The sequence below is a fragment of the Ciconia boyciana genome, chromosome 23 (genome assembly GCF_034638445.1).
Source record: "Ciconia boyciana chromosome 23, ASM3463844v1, whole genome shotgun sequence".
NCBI lineage: Eukaryota > Metazoa > Chordata > Aves > Ciconiiformes > Ciconiidae > Ciconia > Ciconia boyciana.
This window is the reverse complement of record NC_132956.1, coordinates 2,841,721-2,862,552: the sequence shown is the minus strand read 5'-3', so window position 1 is coordinate 2,862,552 and position 20,832 is coordinate 2,841,721. Positions and strand designations below refer to the sequence as shown.

Sequence of the window (20,832 nt, the reverse complement as noted above, 5' to 3'; positions counted from 1 at the left end):
TGCCTGGGTCAATTCATCTGCATTCGAAATGACAACCAGCTAACGATGATTTAGCACACATTCCTGATCAACACAGTTGTCCTCTTCCGTATGATACCCACAAAGAACATGCTGTGTATTTATTGTCATGGCCGGGGCGTATGTGGCAAAATAGAAAGGCTATCGATTGCCAAGGGACAGCTGACGGAGGCGAGCGTGACATGTAAAGGGCTTTCTCTCTCCTCATCAATTTTTGTAATTGGTTTTGAACCCGACAACCTCAACTCACAAGTCTCTCGTGGAACAGCCTGTGAAACCAAGGATTGCATTCTTTACTGCCCATATGACTTAATTCTTTAAATCTTCCCCTCAACTCATAGGTAGTAATGGGAACATCACACTGGCCAAACTGTTCTGGCCAAAACCCGACTTGCCCCCCTCGGAGAATGCATGAGCTCTGCAAAGGAATTAGTCCCAAAACTATCAGACATCGTGAAAGATGAACACGTTTTCACATCTCACTGACATTCACAAAACAAAAAGCAACCGCAGAAGAATAATACCTTTGAATAGCAGAAAAATTACACAAGTCATGTTTATGGGTTATAAAAGCCCTTTTATAAAGCCATTTTTAAACAAAACCAAAAAGTTTACAAAAGAAAATAAAAGATACAGAAGAATGAGTTGCTTAATATATTCCCAAAAGGAGAAAAATAAAAGAGGGGACACAATTCCAACATGCTGAACAATAAAGGGTTCTTTTTCCTTGTGGTTTTTTTAATACAAAATACAAGCGAAGGATACACATACTTAAAACAGAGCTCAGGAGCAGGTATGCAGTCCTGGGAACCCTTCAATAAAAGCAAAGCAGGGTTTTGTTATTTTTTTTTTTTCTTTCTTTGCAGGTACATACAGAGACTGGAATATGTAAAATTAAGTAGCACAAAAGACCATCACACAATTCTACCAATGAATGTTGCATCTATAAATTCACGAACATGGTCAACAGTCATGTTCACTTCAACCCCTTGAAAAAAAAAAGTGTTGTTTTTATTTTAAATAAAGCATTAATGTTACATTCAGACTTAACTCCTAGTACCATGCGGTAGATCTCAGTATTGTCAAGGTATTGCAAGAGTCGCCAACCCTATCGGGCCCAGTGATGACAGCCATGTCTGCACACACACCCCGACCATGGGCCAGCAGCACTGGAACGCTGTTTGCGGCTGCCCCTTTTTCTAGTCTGCTCTTGAGATTAAAAAAAAAAAAATTAAAAAGGATGGGGAAGGGAACTGCAGAGAGCCCGATTTTTTTAGAAAAGCTCAACAGGGGATTGCAAATACTCAAGACAAATATTCATTGCATACCATGTAATGATGCCTTGCTGATGGCCAAAGGCCCAAGGCCCTACCTGGAGTCTCCTCCTCTACCTTCAAAGTGATTATTCAGGGTTTGCTGTGACATGATATTCATGGTTAAACAAAAATTATGTAGCTCTTATTTACAATTTTTTGTAACAATTGCTTCTGCAGAAAAAAAAAAGTAAAACTCACAAATCTTCAGAACACAAAGGGAATAAGATGTCAGACACTCCCATGCGCGCACTCACACCCGCGCACTCACACACAAAATACTTCAGGGGCTTTTACACACATTATTCTGGCTTAAGCTGATTGAGTATTTCTCCATCCCACCCACTACCCCTCCCAAAATATATATATAAAAAACCCTTGCCCCAATATACAAAGCATATGCACAATGGTGTTTTGCAGTCACACTGAGCATGCTCAGACCGATGGACCCACTCGATTCACCGCGGCTGAAGGGGGCAGGCAGTCTAGAGAGTCATCTCCAATAGTGGTTGATACAGAGTCAGCACATCGTGAGAACTTGACTAGACTTAGAAATATCTGTGTTTTGTTTTTAATATAAAGAGTTCAATGAAAAGACATTCAAATGCCAGTCATCTACTGAAGTGGGAAGTCTAAAGTGAGGATACACTTGATTTGGGGAGGTCTCGAAAGGACACTGTCATGTTTCAGAGCTCCGATACTCCTCATCGTACTTTAAAAAAAAAGCCATCTTGGACAGTAAGAACATAATAGTTAGTTTTGCTTCCTAGTTTCATTAGCAGAACTTATATTTAAACCTCCCAAAACTGTAGGAAAATATTCAAAGTTCAGGGAAAATTTTCTATTTGATCATATACATATAGAATATATAATTTCCACATATAGATGTGAGTCCCCCAAACTAACATATCCTATATGCCAGCAACTATTTTGTGACAGTGTCCCTTTAAATACCCATCTGCTTACATTTTCATATCCTGCCTCCCCCAACAGATGAACATCCACTTCTCAAATATTAGACTCATGGATCAGTTTGTAGTTTTTAAGAACCATGTGTTCAACAATATGATCTGTTATAAAAATAAACACTTCACAAACAAATTACATAAAGCAAAGCACCAGTTTCTACAGCTCAAAAGCTTCCAGCATGTTACAGTTTACTTCCCTCCCTCCTTAACCTGGGTGCCTCAGTGTCTATTGTACCTTTGTGACCATCACCAGCGGAGGGGAAGAAAAAAAAAAAGAAAAAAGAAAAAAAGGAATTCAAGCACATCTTCTGCCACTGCCCTGGTAGTCCATCGCCTGCGGATGCAGCCGTGTGGTGGCACAGGAGCTGAGCACGCTCAGAACCGTTACCTGGCATCGCTGAGGCTCCCTAGCAGAAGTCACCCAAGGCGTGCTGCTTCTCTCCCCACACACTCTTCTGCTTTGATGAAGTTAAAACAACAAAATTAAAAGCTTCTCGGCCGCCCCATTTCTAAGTCTTGCTCTCACCCATAATCCATTCTGAAACCCATTTAGCTTGACACGTTTGGCATTCTCATGCTGACCAAACAGAAACTGAAGCAAATAATCTTTAGTATGAAATTCCAACTGAAATTGCAAATTTTTTTTACAGATCAAGCCTTGTGGCCAGTTAAAGGCAGTACTATTGGCATACAACTGCGAAACTGAACACGGTGGTGTGGATTCAGAAACAGAATGTACGAAAGGATATATAATGGAAGTTAGTTATGAACTACCATTTTAGGAGTAAAACCAGGGCAGGGCACTAGATTAACTGAATTTTGGAATAAATCCATTTACCTCTCTGCAAAGGCTCCAAAACTACAGCTGTGTAACAGAAGACAATCTTTTCAAAGCCTTCTTCTGTGAATGAAACTTTCTGCTCCATGAAGAACTATTCATGCTCCTAAAGAAAGGCATTTTTACAGCTTTCCTTCAAGAAATCAGAATGCTTAATACAAATTAAAAAGGACATTTAAAAATGTTAAGTCTGCCACTACTGAAAAATGTTGTATACTAAAAAAAAGTATTCACCTTCACAATTTTCTTCTAACTGTAAAAATGTAAACTGCTGCATTTCTAACAGAGTAACCAAGAGACCGTTAGGGCTTAGTGTTTGCACAAATCAGCAAAACAGTAAGATATAGAAAAAGTTACAAAATCCCAGTAGTAGTACAGGATTTACATAGTGTTTGGGTTGTGACAAACTCAAAGATAAGCATCATGCAGCCTGTAACAGCCATTAGAGATGAACATATGAGAAAGCAGAACAGTTCTGTAAGATAAAGGGCCAAAATTGCCAGGCATAAAATAATCCAGTCCAACACCTAAACTGAGAACAACGGAAACATTTTTCACAGCCTTAACTTTAGTTAACTGTGTTGGGGGGGGGGGGGGGGAATGAACAACCAAAAATACATTTTAAGTGGAACTTACAAAATACACTCTTCAGAAAAAATCTGGTCTAGTGGGTAAAGAAACAGCTGTTTGACCAGATCAGCTAGAGGTATTCTACTTTTAAGTAATCCTTGTACATTTTAATACCAAAAACCCCCTAAGAACCCAATAGACAAGAATAGCTTGAAACACAGTCTGGACTGAAGGGGAACAACTATGTGGACCAGACATTCACAAAAGCGTATGCTACCCCCAAATTTAATCCAAATGTTTTTTAAAACTTGGCCATTTATTTTCCCATATTACCCAAGAAGCACTGGACTAGGAGTGGAGGGAATGCAAGAGACTCTGCTCTCCCAGAGACCTGGAAGGTGGGAAGAGGTGTGGGAGAGGAGAGGGGATTACATTCGCTTCTTTTTCAAGACCGATACTTCACTCCAGCCTTAAGCTGTTCTGCAAAATTAAACCACTTAAAAAAAAGATTTACAATGGAAACACCGATCATCTTTATTGTAATGGCAACAGTAGTTTCATTATAGTAAAGAATGTTAGAGAACTTAAATTTTTATAAGCCAAGGTAAAGTAATTTACCAGCCTCAATAAAATCCATGGCTATGAATCACACAAGACAATCACTTGGCTGTTATATTAATACTCCGTTCCACATTTTAAGCTCCACACTGTGCTCAGCATCTTCAGGCTCCCTATGCCATTCAGCCGAGTGTTCTTCCTGGTCATATTAGTGTATCACGTCTAAAAGCTCTCTAAAATCCAAACGGGATTAAAAATCTGGTAGCACGTGCACCAGAAATCCAACTAATTAGCTGCCTTATGTTACCTTCAAGAGGCTGGTTACAAAACGTGTAGTTCTGTGACAAAAAAGATGCAAAGCTTGTCAGCTATAAGATAACTGTGAGCAACATACAGAAAGCACAAAGGGTTTAAGAAAAAAAAGAAAGAAAAATGGCAGGTCCAGTTTTCAGTATTTCCACCAAAAAACATGGCAGCAACCTCTGTATTACGGTTTGAAAACCAAGGCTTGTGTATTTCAATTAAAGTTTAAAAAAGGATATGGCTGCTTTGATAAAAACACATTAAAATGCCACCACACACATCTCAAGTGTCTTGCATTTAGAGGGACATCCTGCTTTTATTATAAAACGACAGCCCTGCTACACTGCTTCCAAACTCCACTTCCTCCCAACTTCCTCCTTTAACACTGTTCCCTATTCAGCACTTCTTAGGCTTAGGGAGCAGAATGATGACCAACAGTTAGAAGCAGACGTGTTGGTGTGGGAGCAGAGCCTCCCACACTGTAGGATGGAAGGATGAAGAAATGGAAGTGATATCGGGGTGATGTTCACTATCGATAGAAGTCTGCTGTCCAACACTGTAGCTGGAGAGGCTGAGAGGTATGACTACATAGACTTTCTGAGGACAGATGGAGGGAGAGAAGAGAAACACTTAAGCGTGACTCATGGGATCCGAGACTGACCAGAGCATTACAGGAATCCTTTGCTTCACATTTATAAAAGGACATCCCTCGCCCCAAAAGCTAAAGAATTTAGTTTTACACTACCCATTAATTTTTTTCCTTGGAAAAAACTTTAAAGACATTTTCCACAATACCAAATGGAAACCAGAGTTTTAAAAATTGTTTTCAATTTCTCTTCCCTATTCTGCCCATCTATAGCCAACCTTGGAAGAAAAAAAAATAGTTAATGGATGCGAGAAGCTTGTAGGTTGTATATCTGAATTTGTATAGAATGAACTGCAATTTGCCTAAAGCAGAATAGTATTCTATCCAGCAAAGACAAAAGATCTCACAACCTAATTGAAGGGTCTTTTCTAAATAAAAGACAGTGGACCATCTACAAGTCTCTTGATTGCTTTCCATGAAAAACGTGCCTGAATCCAAGAAACACAGGTTTCCTCCCCGTGTTTTCTCTTCCTCAATTGGAATTCGTATCAACTACATTTTTTCTGAGAGTGAACTTGTATCAACAGAAGTCTGTTAAAGCATAGGTTCATTTTTTCCACATATTCAAATACAGAATAATAGTTTTAAAGAACTCTTACCAGCACTGGGAAATCTATTCTACTTAACGATTTGTAAGTATGGTTTCCACGTATCAGTCTCAAACCTTATTGCTTCACAACTGCAGTATCCCTTGAAAAAAAATATATATTTAAATGGTCTGTTAATTTGTCTCAAATGGCTTTCAGATTTGGTGGGGGAGGGAGAACGGAATGGCCAACAGAGAACATTGACTTCAAAATATTACTGTATAAGGGTTTCCTCTTATTAAAAAAAGGATACACTGTATTAAACAGCTGAAAGTAAAGACAGCATTCAAAGCCCATGAGTCAAGCCACAGCCAAAACCGTGTTCTACCCCTAAGTATGTTTTCTTTTCCTTTTTCTTTTTTTTCTTTTTTTTTTTTTAAACAAAGATTTCCTCAACTGCCATTTAATCTTCACCAGAGGGTGCTTCATCTTCAGATCCCTCATCCCCTGACTTCTCTGGTGGAGGGCTGGCTGATTTTTTCTTTTCTGGGGGACTTTCAGGCTCTTCATCCTCTTCTTTGGGGGATGGGGTCTTTTCTTTTGTTGCCTTGGAAGCTGTGGGGCGGCCTGCCTTCCCTTTGCCTTTCACCGGACTGGGGGTCACTGAAAAAAGAAAAAAGCTTATAAAAGTTATGATCAGCAACAAAGACAAAAAAGTCATGTGGCTTTATACAAACAGGATTTACAAGACACTTCAGTAGCAGGTTTCATTTTGCTTTGACCATACCGCACACATGGTGTTTTCTGCACTCCGTATTAGTAAAGCTGAACTGAAAAGTTAGCTAACGAGATTTTAAAACTGTTTAATTGCAAGTCCTTACTAATTACTGGATATGACATCGTAAACTAACATAGCTAGCCTCTTGTCAAACCAGTACATACACTGCTATTATGTTTTTAGATTTCCTGCAGAAACGCATCAAATGTTCCTTCGGTTCAGATTTCTCCACCTTCCTCTACCCTGAAAACATCACGGAGTCCACGAGTCCCAAACGAAGCCACAAATGATGTTATTTGGCTATGACACAGAGAAAGTCAGACTGCAGCATCAAAATAGGGAAGGTTTTGCAATCTACGCAGTTTTTGCCAACGAGACATAGATACTAACTCAATCTCTTAAGTAAGAATTAAAGCCACCTCATTATTTCATAGTGCTGCTTTAAATCATGGCAAGTTACATGAACTAGCCCTTCAACATTATATGTGAATGCCTACCAACCCCAAGATTTCCACTGAGTCTTTATAGGAGAAAAAGAAAATACCAGCTGCTAAAGCAAACTGCATAACTTTCTTTGCATAGACTCACCTGTAGCCTTTAGCCTGGGCTTCGGCATTTTCTTTTCTTTCCTCTCTGGCTTGGATTTCTTGGAGACCTTTTTATTTTTCTTTTTTGAACTGCCATAGTCACTATCATCATCATCTTCCATGAGGAAGTCTTCATCGCTTCCTGAATCTGCTGAAAGCACAAAGAAATTTCAGTTTTTTGGAAAAAAGGAAAGGGAGCAGAAGATACAGTTGAGAGATCTGCCAGTTAAACTGTGGAGACAGGAAACTCAGACTCTGTGACCTCATGAGCTTCCACCTATCTGCTGTGCTAAAGAAATTTGACATAGCAGAAGATTTTACACTAGTAGGGATAAAGCACTAGTATGATGAAACAGGCAAGTGTTTTGAGGTCCTCAAAATATGCTCCATCTCCTTCATAAGTAACCCATCTCAAAATAAAGAGAATCTCTTGACAGAGAGAAGTGATCTTTTCAATGGTACTCTTAGTCCATTCTGAAATCATGTTTGCACTCAGTATTTCAGGAACTTACTCCGGTTCATTACTGGCTGAACCCATCTCTTCTTATGAAACAAACTGTCCTACTTTGATCAATCAAGGATAAAGTACTTTTACATCACCTGAAAGTAGCATCAAGGCCTCAAAACCAATGGGATAGCAAGGAGCAGCAAAAAGCATTAAGAACTTTACAATAATCCTTTAGGGCTGATTATAAAGACATACATCTTAGCTGCAAACTTTGAACAAAAATTCTAGACGTGAAAAATGTAAACTTGGTCTGTTGGACAGATATGCAGTATCAAATAAGTTACTGAGAAGGACAACTTATGGTCTTCACTGTCACAGTCAAAAAGCAAACTGCGTTCCTTTTGCTGTCTGGCCAGACCCATAAACTCATGTCTGGTACCATACCCATGCCACATTGATTTTAACTTTTTACAATCCCATTTACTCACTCTCCTGGAACTGTGCCTCATCATCCTCTTGTTCTTCCTCCTCACTACCCACATCATCCATAAGCATCTCTCGTTGTTTAGAAGCTGCTTTGGATGCTGCCTGTCGTTGCTGACGCACGTTTTTGTGGTCTTCTTTCTCGTCCTCACTGTCCTCTGCAGCAAAAGTCACCAAGTTATAATGAAGATACAGAATACAAACCACCTAACTGTCTTGAGGTAGCATGTGGGCAAGACAAAGGTCAAGTCATTCATGAGAAAGTTAATCAGGACACTCACTGAATAACTGAGCTGTGAGGAGAACACAGTCCCATTTAACCTAGTAAGCACTGCACAATGATCCGGTGCAGTGTCTTTCACCGCAAAGACTAGCAACCCCCCCCCTTTTTTTTTTTCTTTTTTTACCTGCAGGCCTTTTCCTGGATTTGGAGGCTGCTCTCTTATTCTTTTCTGGTTTAGCCTTTTTTCCTTTTTTGCTTTTTTGAGAGCTCTCATAGTCACTGTCAGCTTTGCCATCATCTGCTCCTAAGTCATCATCTTCACTGCCAAAATCTTCATCTGGAAGGAAAAGGTAAAAATATGCCGTTTCCTGTATCATTCTGAAATATGGATGAGAACTACAGGGAAGAGCTTAACATACATCTATCTACCTGTGAAGACAAACTTTATAGCAGCATCATATTACATACAAAAATATATGTTATCCCAAACCAGGGCCAGAAGTAACAGCAGCAGAGGCACCATCCAGCTTAAGGTAAGTGTATTAAAGAGTGCATGCTTCTCTAGTCACAACAATTTCTTTCCTGTGTCAAATCCTACTCCTGTAACTCTTACAAACTGATCTTTATTTTGAAGATACATTATCAGTACAATGTAGTTAGTTACCTGCCGAGTGTGAATCATCTTTCTTAGTCTTCACATCTTTTTCTTCTGAATCCTCACTGAAAATGAGAGAAAGACAGGGTTTGACTGCTGTTTTAACTCCAATTTCAGTCACTGCTGTATGGAAAAATACCAATTTTCAGTGAGCAAACTGATCTCTAGGCTGCCAATATGCACTTACGTAGTTATCATACATATACGTATAGTGTATGTATGTACATATAGAAGCACTATATCTAGTTATCATAGTCAGAAAGATAATGTTTGAACTCCAAATCACATACAAATTTACATGGAGTCAAATGAACCAACCAGGAAATAATAAGGTTGAGATGAATCATGCACTTCACTCGGAAACCCACCAATAATCCAGATGTCTTCCATTTTACAGTTAGATTTTTGAAGTTTTATATGCTACTGCATGGCTGAGCCTATAAGTAGAATAAAGTTTTATTCTGAATAGATTTATAGTCATCACTTGTCTTTATGTAATTGTTTTCTTCGGAATCCTTCATTCCGTGTACATTGCTGTAGTGCAGTTAACTAGCACATATTTGGTCTACAAGCTCCCAAATGATCCGATCTCTGATGGAGTTTCACCGCTCCCTTCTAGTGGTTTCAATCCTCATCAGAGGGTATCCCTATCAAGCAGGTACTAATGTTCTGTTCTTATCCAAACCCCCATCATTAGTCATCACCACTGTCCAGAGAGGGTTTTCCTTCCAGCATGTAAGAACACGCACTCCAATCGGAGAGTAAACAAGTGTTTTAAACAGGAATGGTGAATACTCTGTTGAGAGCCACTGATGTACAACATATGCTTCAGGAATGGCTGAACTGCAGAGTTTGCCAAGGTCAAGAAATACAATAGATCAAACCTTTGCTGCTTTCAAATTTGGCAGTTGGAGCTGACACCCAACATTTCTCAAGAACTGTAACAGTTTAGATAACTTGTCACATTACAGCCCCTCAGGCCCTTATGTTTTCAGTCTTATACAGACAACTGTGGATTTCAACCAATTAAATACATTAGTTTGTTTTACCTGCAAGCCCTCTGCAATGTTTGTGATACACATAGAAATGTTCTTACATACTTAAACATCCCCAAAGCTAATAGGACATCAAGGTCAACTACTTAGTTGCTTTGCGAGATGCCTAGCCCAATTTCTTTATATGTCACAGCCATTAAATCTTTGATTTCAGGTGTTACAGGCATTTGCCAGGGTGACAATAGTCTCTCCCTCTTAGTTCATGATAGCAGGGGGACCATGCAAATATTCCTGTGCCTACATTCAGCTTTTGCCTTATAGAAAAGGAGCATGGTGGGGAAGCCTCTTAACTTACCAGCAGGTATGCTTAAGTTCCTGCTGGTAAGTTATGTTCCAGCAAACAGTGCAACAGAATAGACACCTTGACCTTACAGACTAGGAACCAGCTGGCAGAACCTCCATCCCTGAAGCTGATGTCTGTCATGAAAGCAGTCAATTGGCTTAATAGGTCTTATGGCAATCATTTGCTGACCACAGTTATTGTAAAAAGGAAGATGCCTTCACTCTACAGGACAGACTTTCACTATTCAGCAGGGCATCACTTAGAACTGAGTCCTTTCACACTGCTGGAGCAACTCAGTTATCAAAACAAGTTACTCTGTTTCTGAATTAGACAAAACAGGAAATGGGAAACAAAGAACCATAAAACTAACAAATGGCCTCTACTCCTAACTGCCACTGTACCGTCCCATTTAATCTTTAACCACAGGAATGCTCTGAGCGTACCGAAAAAAACATGGAAAATGAAACACATCTTGCCACTAACTTACCTGGATAACTGCACTTGTCAATTTTTGTAACTCGGCTCATATTCCTTCCCATTCCAATTGTCTAGCTCTGGAAAGCTATTTTAATGATGAAGTACTAGTGACAAGTACTTTACACGTGATTTCTCTGTCTACTCAAATAAGAACGAACCACCTCAATGTCCAAGCTGGGTATGCAAGCTTTGTGATTGAGAGCTCTGTATCTTACACTGCAGACCTTGAATTCCACTTACAATCATTCTCGTTAGAAGATACTGCTCCCCACATACAGGACAAGGTTTGGAGACATGTTCGTAACAGATGAAGTGCTTCTTTTACCTGTCCTCCTGAGAATTCTTCCCAGATCGCCTCTTATTTTTAGCCTCCCGAGGAGACGAACGGATTTTCTTGGATGGGGGACCTGAATCTCTTCCGTAATCTTCATCTGGACGGGACAGTACAAAATGGTTTTGAATCAAACTCCTAGTTCCCAGCAAACTGACTTCCTCAGCTATAACTTAAACTGACCATTTCATGCACATCAAAAAGAAGCCCTTCAAAAAAAAAAAATCACAAAGCTTCAAATAAAACTTTATAGAAGCAAAGTCCTGTCTTAAAGTAGTGATTTACCTTTTCTTCTGCCAACAGCACAATAAAAATGCTGCGTACAATCAAGTCTGGCACAGGAGTATTAGGAAACATTAAAAAAGCCTCACAAGAAGACACAGTATCTTAATTTTATAGCTATTCAGAAAGAGAGTTATTATGTAAACCTATCACAAGTTAACATCCATACATATTTCTACATGCTTTTAACAGCAAACACTTTATTAACTGTCCTATGATATAGTAGTTTACAGTGTAACTTTTTACAACTATTACACAATACCTTATACAATATGAGTAACAGGACTGCAATTAAGAGCTATGCATATTTGTTTCCATTAATTATCAGTGCAACCTCACTTAGCAAACAGTAGCAGTACGTCTATTTTTCTAAGAACACAAAACATATTCCATATGGCTTCCAGAAATATTTTGTTAATTTGCACAGAACATCCAGATATTTTTTTTAGATGCAATTCACAAAAATGCCTGACATTATGGGATTAACTAGAGTCCGCTAAAATAAATTGAAAACATATTTTACTGTAGAAAAAAGTGGCATCAGGGAGATTCTGCCACAGAACATAACATAGACCAAGGAAGAAGACAGTTGCTGCCAACAGCCTCAAGGCACTACAACAACACAAGCATTAAATAATAAGATTTCTATCACCATTGTTTGTTTAATACAAAACATACGAGAATCATTATATTTTCAAATACTTATTAACAGTTCAGGGACTGTGAAGAGCAGAATCTCCTTAGAATTTAAGTTAAAGATGTGACTAGAAGCAAAACAATTAATATGCAAAGCAATAAATGAACTGCTCTAGCCCAAGAATATTATATTGTTAAGAAAAAAGTAATTTACCAGCATCATCTGATTCCTGAAACTGGGAGTAATCGACCACCTTCCTGTTCCTGTTAAAAAGCAGGGGGGAGGGGGAAATTAGCAACTGAATCTCAGAGATACAAAAGCTTTCTTCAAGTAACAAAAAAGTTCCATATTCTTGCTTCCAGTGCAGGATTTGTAGCCCAAAAACATCCCAAGAAAACTCTCATAAGCAAGCCACCAAAGGTATAGACCTTTGAAGTCAGAAGGGAACACACAGTATATTCTAGCATTTTCCTAAGGAGTTATTATAATAGACTGGATTATATTCTCAGAATTTGAAAGTGCTTTTTGATAGGTAGCACTCTCTTACGGCTCATGACTGCAGTGAGGAACAGCCATCTTAACCTATGCTACATGGTTCTTTCATTATTAAAACTATACATCTATCATTATTACAACTTTACCAGTCAAAGCACTATTTTAAAGCAGTATCTGCACCCCAAGATTAAAGAATGAACTTTAAGCCAGAGCTCCCCCTAACACCCTGTCTCAAAGCTGTGATATTTAAGACTAGGATTCCAGGTATAAAACAAGTACACAAGTAGTATCATGAATTAGATAAACATTTCCTAACTGCTCTTTTTTGAATTTCTGCTTCTCACAGCTCAATGTAATCATGCTTGCTCTCATATCTTCTCCTTGAGGCTTTTGTTTTCCCATGTGTTCCCTGTCTCTAAAGCATTTCACGCTTTCACCAGGGGCTTCTAGGAGCTTTCTCAGTTAGTTACTTTGGTGCTCTAACAAGATGCAAGAGAGCTGTTACAATGCTTCACTGTATCACTAGGCACAACAATGGAAGAAGATATGCATTTCACCCAACCTATGTTTTTGGACCCAGCAAATGAGCACGGACCCACACTTTTTCTACCTCATCAGCACCTTCTCTGCTCTCTAACCAAACTGAAAGTAGCACAGGTAACAAGGCATCTTTAACAGTGCAAATGCAATGGCCAATTCTGGACAAAATTAGTTAACTACACAAGCAGCTATTACTGAAATCAATGCCTCATTGGCCAACAAAATTAGATCTGTTTCTCTAATTTACCGAAACTAAAAAATGAAATATAAGTAATTGTTGGCTACTTTCTTAGGACCTGTCCCAACTGCCTTATCGACAAGACGTAACTGCCGTGTAATACAGCTACTCAAGGGAACCAAGTCAGCTACATAACTGAATTGTATTTGTGTTCTAGCTGATAACGCCTCAGTCAAACTTGGACTCCAAACATCCACCTCCTACGGCTGACATGCAATGGGAAGAGGAGGCACAGCTGAAAAAGGCACCAGAGATTCAGACACCCCTCCACACACAGTTTTTTACAATGCCTTTGACCCAAGGCCAATGATGAACTTGATTTTGCAGTAATCATCATGTGAGCTCACCTCTACAGCTGGAGAAGTCAGGCAAGCGATAGATTAAGTGACCTACCCAGCATCACAGACTTGAGGACCGCTGCAAAGAGAAGCCAACACAAGCTCTATCCAGCACACATACCACAATGCCCTGCCCCTCTCCTGCACTGCAGAGCGTGACTGCTGAATTTCACATTCAGTTCCCATAACTGAACCGCACTTTGTGATTAACATCATGCATGGCTGATAAGACTGTTTAGTTGAAAGATACCCCAAAAGTCATTGTTGCATTCTGGCTGTTGATCCATTTGAAATCAATTATAAGTCACCCTCCTGTACAAGTACCTCTATTCATGGCTTACAGCAGCAGCCTTCAAAAGACGAAGGAGCATAATTATTTTATTTCAACCCTTATGCCAAGCCTCTTAAAAAAAACTCCAGAGAAAAATCCCAACCCCTCAACAAAAAAACAAACAAGTAAACAAAGGAAGGCAAGACCAGTCATTAGATTTCTACAGGCTGAATCCCATCCAAGCTTCAGAGTACGCGTGAGTGGAACAAAGTACAACAGCAATGTGCTACAGAGCACTGCTCGCTCACTCGCAGTCCAAATATGGTAAAATACCAATTTAGGAATACAACTATTGGCAAGCCTTGTTATGGTGTACCGTTCAGGGACTCAGACTCCTGTTCCAACAGGTACTCTTCCTGAAGGTTGCCTCCTGACCCATCTCACATGTGAAAACACTAATTTTATTCTGGTAAGCATCTGAAGAGCAATAAAGTTACTAAATAAGACGTTTCATTTGGTGTAAGTATCAGGTATTAGGGTTTTTTTCCTCTAAAAGCGTAAACAGGGGAAAAAAAAACCAACTAGAATTGCCACATATTCTGTTCTAGCAGCTTTGTAAAAAAAATGGTTTCTGACATCACTAATCTAACAAGCAAGATGGAAATTGCAATATCACCACCTTGTATCGCCACCTATTTCAGTCAGAGTCCTGTATTAAATCGCGTACTGAAAATTAACAGTCAGACAAAGGGAAAACACTGCCTATGTCCTTCCTCTTTTCGCTGTGTTTTCAGCTAGAAAGTAAATCCTGCTAGGCCCTCGTTACCTGGTGAACAGGAGTAGTGATATTTGTATTAAAAAAAAACACAACTCTGGCAGAAAACAGGAGAGAAGGCTGTTTGGCTTGCTTTACGTTATTTTGCAGGGCAAGGAGAAGGGTGGAGGAAAGAAGGAATATCTACACTGATATTACTGAAGATAGAAACTTGTAAGTCTTCCCAACAGAACCAGAGGAGCTCACAAGGGCAGAAACATCAAACAAACTGCTCTTGCATCTGCCATTCTCCTCACTCTACACTCATCATTCACCCCATTGAGATCAGCTTAGGTTTTTCTTTAGAACTGTCAACAGCACTGATGTGCAATGCTTAGTAACTACGAGTTTGCAAAGAGGGACTGCATCTTTTATTACACCAAGGTGATAAAAACACAGTAGATAAGTTCACTGGAGTTAAGAGGCAGAAAAAAATATTGCTGGTTTTGTCAGGGAAGAGTATCTCTTTGCCACTAGCAAAAACTAGAAGATGTTAAGGCAACCAACCAGACATAAAAATAAACTATTTGTCAAATTCAGTTAGACTGAGCATAAAAAGACGGTCTAGTAGACATCTGGGATGGATATTGTTCAATCTGGTTTAAAATATACACTGAAATTTTAAGATAACTTACTTGCTAATTCAGCTTAACATTTAAAAGTGCATGTGAGAAGGAACTGGGGGAGGAAAGGTATAGAGACAGGTCCCGACAGCATAAGTTTTTAGTAACAGCTGTCAGTCTAATATTTCTGGAATAAAGAGTAACTCGTCTAGTAAGTCATCAACACGTTATGTTGGAAGCACTTACTTAGCAAAGTACTACTCCAGTAATTTAATAAGAACTCAGAAATGCACAGTAAATCTTATGACCCATACTTGATGCCTACCAAACTGAAATTTTGAAATGATGAAAAGCAATATTAACATTTAAAAGGATCACTAAATGCCTATACAACTGAATAAGGCTTGTATACTAATACCCCATCCTCAGCTATCGAGGTCCCTAAACCCTCAGTCTTTGTAAGTCAACATGACAGAATACAAACTAACTATCAGTTAGAAAGCTTTTGTTTTGTTAAAAAGGGAATGCTTAGATCCCCAGATATTTCCTCAGACATTAAAATCCACAGATAAAATCAAAGTTTAAAAAAAATACATATACTACTGAAAAGCAATGCTAGAAGGAGTCTTCAAAAAGCTAGTAACTGATCTCATCATGCACTGAAGAGGAATGTTTAGGTCAAATGATTACCAGCAGAAGTAACAGCCTTTCCTCTTACACAATACGGAAAGTAAAACTAATGACAAATTAAATGGTTACCAAGATGATTTTTTTTTTTTTAAAACCACAGCATTTAACCAATACAAGCGTCAAACTAAGCATTTGTGAAGGAAAGTTATGGACCTTTCTTGGGTTTAAAGGCTTGGTGCAGGTCTGGCACAGAGAGAGTGGTCAGTTTCACTTTCTGGTTCTCATTCCAGTTGGTAAAGGTGTCCCACTTTGAGGTCAACATATTATCAATAAATACTGCCATTAAAAGCACTCCTTTGATGCCTTTTTTATACATAGATAGGAAAAAAAGATAGATAGGAAATAGTTCTTATAGGTATTTTCAAAGTTGTGCAAAACAAATATGCAGTGCTAGATTTAGGCCTTAAATGAACAGACATTCACTTACAATTATGCATCAGAAGTTGAAACATCGAAGCCTAGTGACAGTTATGTACCTAAACCACGTCACTATGGTGTTAGTCTATTGAAAAATTGGCACAACTGTACTCAGACAAGACTCACCGACTAGAGGTTCCCAATTACAGAGGTCATTGTTTGGGTCTGGACTTGGTGTAACTCCAAACGTCTGTAAGACTAGGCACTGCTCATGGTATCTGCAGAATTTTTAGGGATACACATGACTTGAAACTCCATAAAACAATTAAATGATTTATGCAGCAACAGTTTAAGCAGTCTTGTGCCCATCCTCCATTTGAACCTAACTACAATTGAGAAGATTTCAAAATACAATATAGAAATGTTCTGATGCAGAGCAGGGGGGAAAACAAACAAACAAACCAACCCCAAAACACACACACACAAAAATCAATTCTGCAACCTGTGTTGTTCCTGGTATTTTGGTTTTTATTGTACCTCTACCTTGCTCTTTGTTTCTCTTTAGACTGAACGTTTTCAGAGCAAGGATCGTACCTTTTTACTTGTCTGGAAAGTGTCTATAGCTTATCTCTGGACACTAACACACATTATGACTCAAGTTAAATACCCATCCCCAATGAAGTGTTGCTTTCCTGCTACCCCATGGAAGTTTTCCAGAATCACAATATTTGTACTTCACATTGTCCAGGTACAACACTGGCAACAAGATGAGTTATATTTAATAGATAAATATATTTTTTTCCTGCAACTACAATTTCAAAGGACCACCCTTCCACAGTAGTGCCAATGCAAGACTGGGATTCAAGAGTTACTAATAAAGAAAAATTAAGTACGTAAAGCCTTGAAGCACTGACATCAATTCATAACTGGCTTTAATCTTAAAATGAACAAGCAAAAACCCCTGTGATTCCCATACTTGCCTACACCATTTCATTTTGCAATGCCTGCAGGAGAGGAGTACCAGCAAGTGAAAGTGACCAGCGAGGAAAAGCAGAAGCAAGTTCCATCGAATTTTAAGTCAAAATTCTTACTTAAAACACATTAATTGGTGCTGTATATAAAAACAGTGGCTCAAGATGCTTTATTTCATCTGTATTCAAGAATAGATAGGGATATAATAATGTAACCACCAGCTCCAAATGCTCTTTGCAGTACTTCAGAAGAGTTAACCACAAGATGCAGAGATTCAAGTACTGTAGGCTCCTTTACTTTTTACTTCTTGCCATTTTCTAACAATAGTGCAGATACCATCATCATCCACGCAGGAGAACTTTAATTGTGTAGAAAGTCCTTGGCTCCGAGTGCCAGGCACACAAAGCCTGTAAATACCAGGACATTATTACTACTTAAAGAAACTCACTTCAACAACCAGACTCAGTCTTAAGGCAGTCTTCCACCAACAAGTAGAGTAGAAACTGGGATATATGCCGGATTTTATTAAGTTCATTGTTTTAGGTATGTATATATCCACTAGAAACTAGGAGACATAATAAATTAATTCAAAGACCACTGAACAGAGGGAAACCTTTCCAACGCTAAATCTTATTCTGATGAGGAACCTTTCACCAGGCTTCCATATTACCAACAGCAAGCTAAAATATGCAGAAAAAGAATTTATACAATTTTAAAAGTTTTGGATATAAATCTATTAGGAGAGTTCTCCAGTTACTACCAAGTAGAGCAATATAATTAACTAGCCACTGAATATTTGTGTTTTTTCCCCTGAAAGGGCCATTAAATACAGCTAGATAGTGGATTGCTAGATCTATTCCTGACATGTGCCAAAAGGTTTCTGCTACTAACGGCCTACTGGACTTTGGCACTTAATTTTCCTGTAGACCAGTGCCTGTCAACTGAGGGTAAGACAAGTCAGATCTTTCACAATGCTGCAGGATTTTACAGATTTTTTTTTTTAATTATTTTTTTTTAAATGGTTGCTTACAAAGTTACTTAATACCAGAAACCTTAGAAGCTATACTTTTAAAGATACAACACTTTCCTTACCTGTAGCAAGACTCCAGTGCTGGCAAGTAAATCACCAGCAGAACGTACACTGAGGCGTCACCCTGAGCAGCAAAGTCACATCACCACTGTATTTCAGAACACAGGCACTGTCATTCAAGATCAGACCACTAGTCCATCTAGCCCAACATCCTGCCTTGCAAAAGGCCAAAGCCTGAGGCTTCAGAGCAGGGTATACCCAGTCCTGTCAATCCACCTTTTGCATCCGAGACAGGTCCCTAAGGCTGGAACTTTGAGCTTTATTTACCCTTACCTTTGCATGCAGGAATACACTATTGGTCAAAAAAAAGAGCTATGAAAAAACAACTGTTTCACTAATTGCTGTGCCAAACCTCCCTACTTAGCAAAGTAGTCCTAGTTTCCATTTATGTTTTAAACTGTCGCATATTAGAGATATTACTTAAATACGAAGGCTATCACCTACAAATGTATATATGTAAGTTTTATATTCGCAATTAATTTCATATTTATTATTCCAAAAGACCCACAATACCTAGGATCCACATACCAGATTAGGCTTACTGGGAATAAAAGTACAACCAGTTACTTAAAGTATCTTGAGAATGAAAAAATTTCAGAGCATTCGAAGAATACCTTATGAAACCTTTTACCTTTTCTATAAAGACAATTTAAATTACAAGTTCACTCTCTGAGTACTTTCCACAGAAAAGTAAAAAAGAACACACTCCTCCTCCTTCAGTAAACTTTCAGATACACGGCAAGTTCTCTATGCCGTACATTTTCAAAGTTATCATGATTCAACAACGTAGCTAAGATTCCCCTGCAACCCCGCGCTCCAGGTCCAACACTGTTTAACTGAAGACACAAACGCCATCACCTACCTCCTTTACTGCTGGGGAGAATACAGCCCGTTTAGCTAAATGGCCCACGGTTTCCTCCTCCCCACGACCTAAAATCAGCCCTCTCGGGGGTGGGGGGGGAAAGGGGGCGAACATCAGTAGGAAACCGACCCGGGGAGAGCAGTTAGCTACCGGGCGAGAGGAAAAGGGCGTGTGTTCAATGCTGTTCCCACCAGAGGGGGCGGCTCCTCCGAACTCCTCCCCTAAACGTGGTTTAACTTGGATGCACAGCCCCTCTCCTCCAGACCCTCGCTGGTCACGGCGTATTGCATGCGTGTCCCCTCCCCCAACCCGCGCGGCGTGGTCTGCTCTGCCCCCCCCACCCCCCACCCCGCTTCCCCCCCTCTCCTGGAAGGGGGTGCGGGGGGCTGCGACAGAGGCCTGCTGGCGAACACCGCCTCTCGCCCGTCCGCCCTGCGCGAAGTGGGTCACGGTGGATGGCAGCGATTCACTTTTCCCGTGACAAAATGTGGGACGCTGTACGCAGCCTCCCTCCCTCCCGGCCTCCTCTCTGCACCCCCGTAACGGCGCAGCGAAACGCGCCGCCGCCTCCCTGCTCCCCCGGTAAGCCCGGGGCGATGCACATCACCCTACGCCAGGCCAGCAACAAGGCGCGTTGCAAATCAGAAAATAAATATTAAAAGTTGTAAGAAAAAAAAATTTTTAAAAAGAGGGGGAAATACGGGAGAAAACGGCCCATGCTGCAGCCGCGCGGCCTCCCTGCCTCCTCCGCCGCGCACGCTCTCCTCCCCACGGCCACGCAGCCGCCCCTCGCCCTGCGGGAGCCCCGCCGCACGCCTGCCCTCCAGCGAGCGTGCACCCTCCTCCCCGCGGCGGCTCGGCCGGGCCCGGCCCGCCTCGGGCTGCCCCTGCCCCGGGCACGGCCTGCGGCGAGGCCTGCTGCGGGGCGGGCGGGAGGGCCTACACCGCCGGCCCGCCGCCGGGGGCCGGGCCCGGGAGGAGGGAGGGAGGGAGGCAGCGCTGGCGCCGCGGGTGGGAGGAGAGGCGGGAGCGGGGCCTCCGCGCTCCGCCAAGGACTCACCTGACAGGCCTGGACATTTTCCCCGGCGGTTCGGGCCCGGCCCGGGGGACGTCGCCCAGCGCTGAGGGGAAGGAGAAAAAAACGGTCGCCTGGTGCGGGCTCGGCGTCGCCCGTCCCCTCCCCGGAGCGAGCGGGAGCCCTGGGCCCAGCGCCTCAGGCCGCGCCTCCGGAGCCGCCTCTTCCCCCTCAGGCGCTGTCCGCCGTCCGGCCCGCGCCCCGCCGCGGGAGACGCCCGCTCCTCTGCGTGGGCCGCGCGGCCCCCCCCGCCCCCGGTCACCGCTCCGCCGCCGCCGCGGTCGCCGCTGCTCGCCGATCCCCCCCGCAAAATGGTCGCGTTCGCACCGCCGAGAGGATGCGAGCGGGGGGCGGTGCAGCCTACCCCGCTGGCACCACCTCCTCCCCCGCTCATTGGCCGCGGCGGGCGGCTCGCCGCGTCCTATTGGCTAGTTCGAACCATCACGGCGGGCAGACCCTGCCCACTTTCCCCGCGGGGAGGGGAGGGGGGCGAGGACGCCCCACACGCTCAAGCTGCTGTGAGCGACAGAGCGGGCCGCGGCGCTGC

The 20,832-nt window shown here is 41.3% G+C and overlaps 1 protein-coding gene and 1 long non-coding RNA gene across 5 annotated transcripts; both read right to left on the bottom strand.

The window, feature by feature from the left end:
• Positions 1 to 735: 735 nt before the first annotated feature.
• NUCKS1 (nuclear casein kinase and cyclin dependent kinase substrate 1) lies at positions 736 to 20,601 on the bottom strand. 3 transcript variants are annotated; one of them, XR_012039565.1, is made up of 9 exons: positions 20,271 to 20,601; positions 12,194 to 12,243; positions 11,056 to 11,161; positions 8,925 to 8,980; positions 8,445 to 8,597; positions 8,043 to 8,195; positions 7,108 to 7,257; positions 5,814 to 6,404; positions 736 to 3,243 (listed from the first exon to the last, which is right to left on the bottom strand). XR_012039565.1 is itself a non-coding variant. In XM_072845052.1 (8 exons), the coding sequence occupies exons 1-8, from the start codon at positions 20,285 to 20,287 to the stop codon at positions 6,205 to 6,207; spliced, it is 885 nt and encodes a 294-aa protein (XP_072701153.1). In that variant the 5' UTR covers positions 20,288 to 20,601; the 3' UTR covers positions 736 to 6,204. The 3 variants fall into 3 exon arrangements, 2 of the variants coding, with proteins under 2 accessions (XP_072701153.1, XP_072701155.1); XM_072845052.1 differs by having other exon boundaries at positions 736 to 6,404; XM_072845054.1 differs by having other exon boundaries at positions 736 to 6,404; positions 7,108 to 7,254; positions 20,271 to 20,600.
• On the bottom strand, positions 16,479 to 20,239 carry LOC140643213 (uncharacterized). Of its 2 annotated transcripts, none has more exons than XR_012039538.1 (3): positions 19,211 to 20,239; positions 18,351 to 18,436; positions 16,479 to 16,564 (listed from the first exon to the last, which is right to left on the bottom strand). It is a non-coding gene; the product is annotated as an uncharacterized lncRNA (long non-coding RNA). The 2 variants fall into 2 exon arrangements; XR_012039539.1 differs by lacking the exon at positions 16,479 to 16,564 and adding an exon at positions 17,488 to 17,665.
• Positions 20,602 to 20,832: the final 231 nt, after the last annotated feature.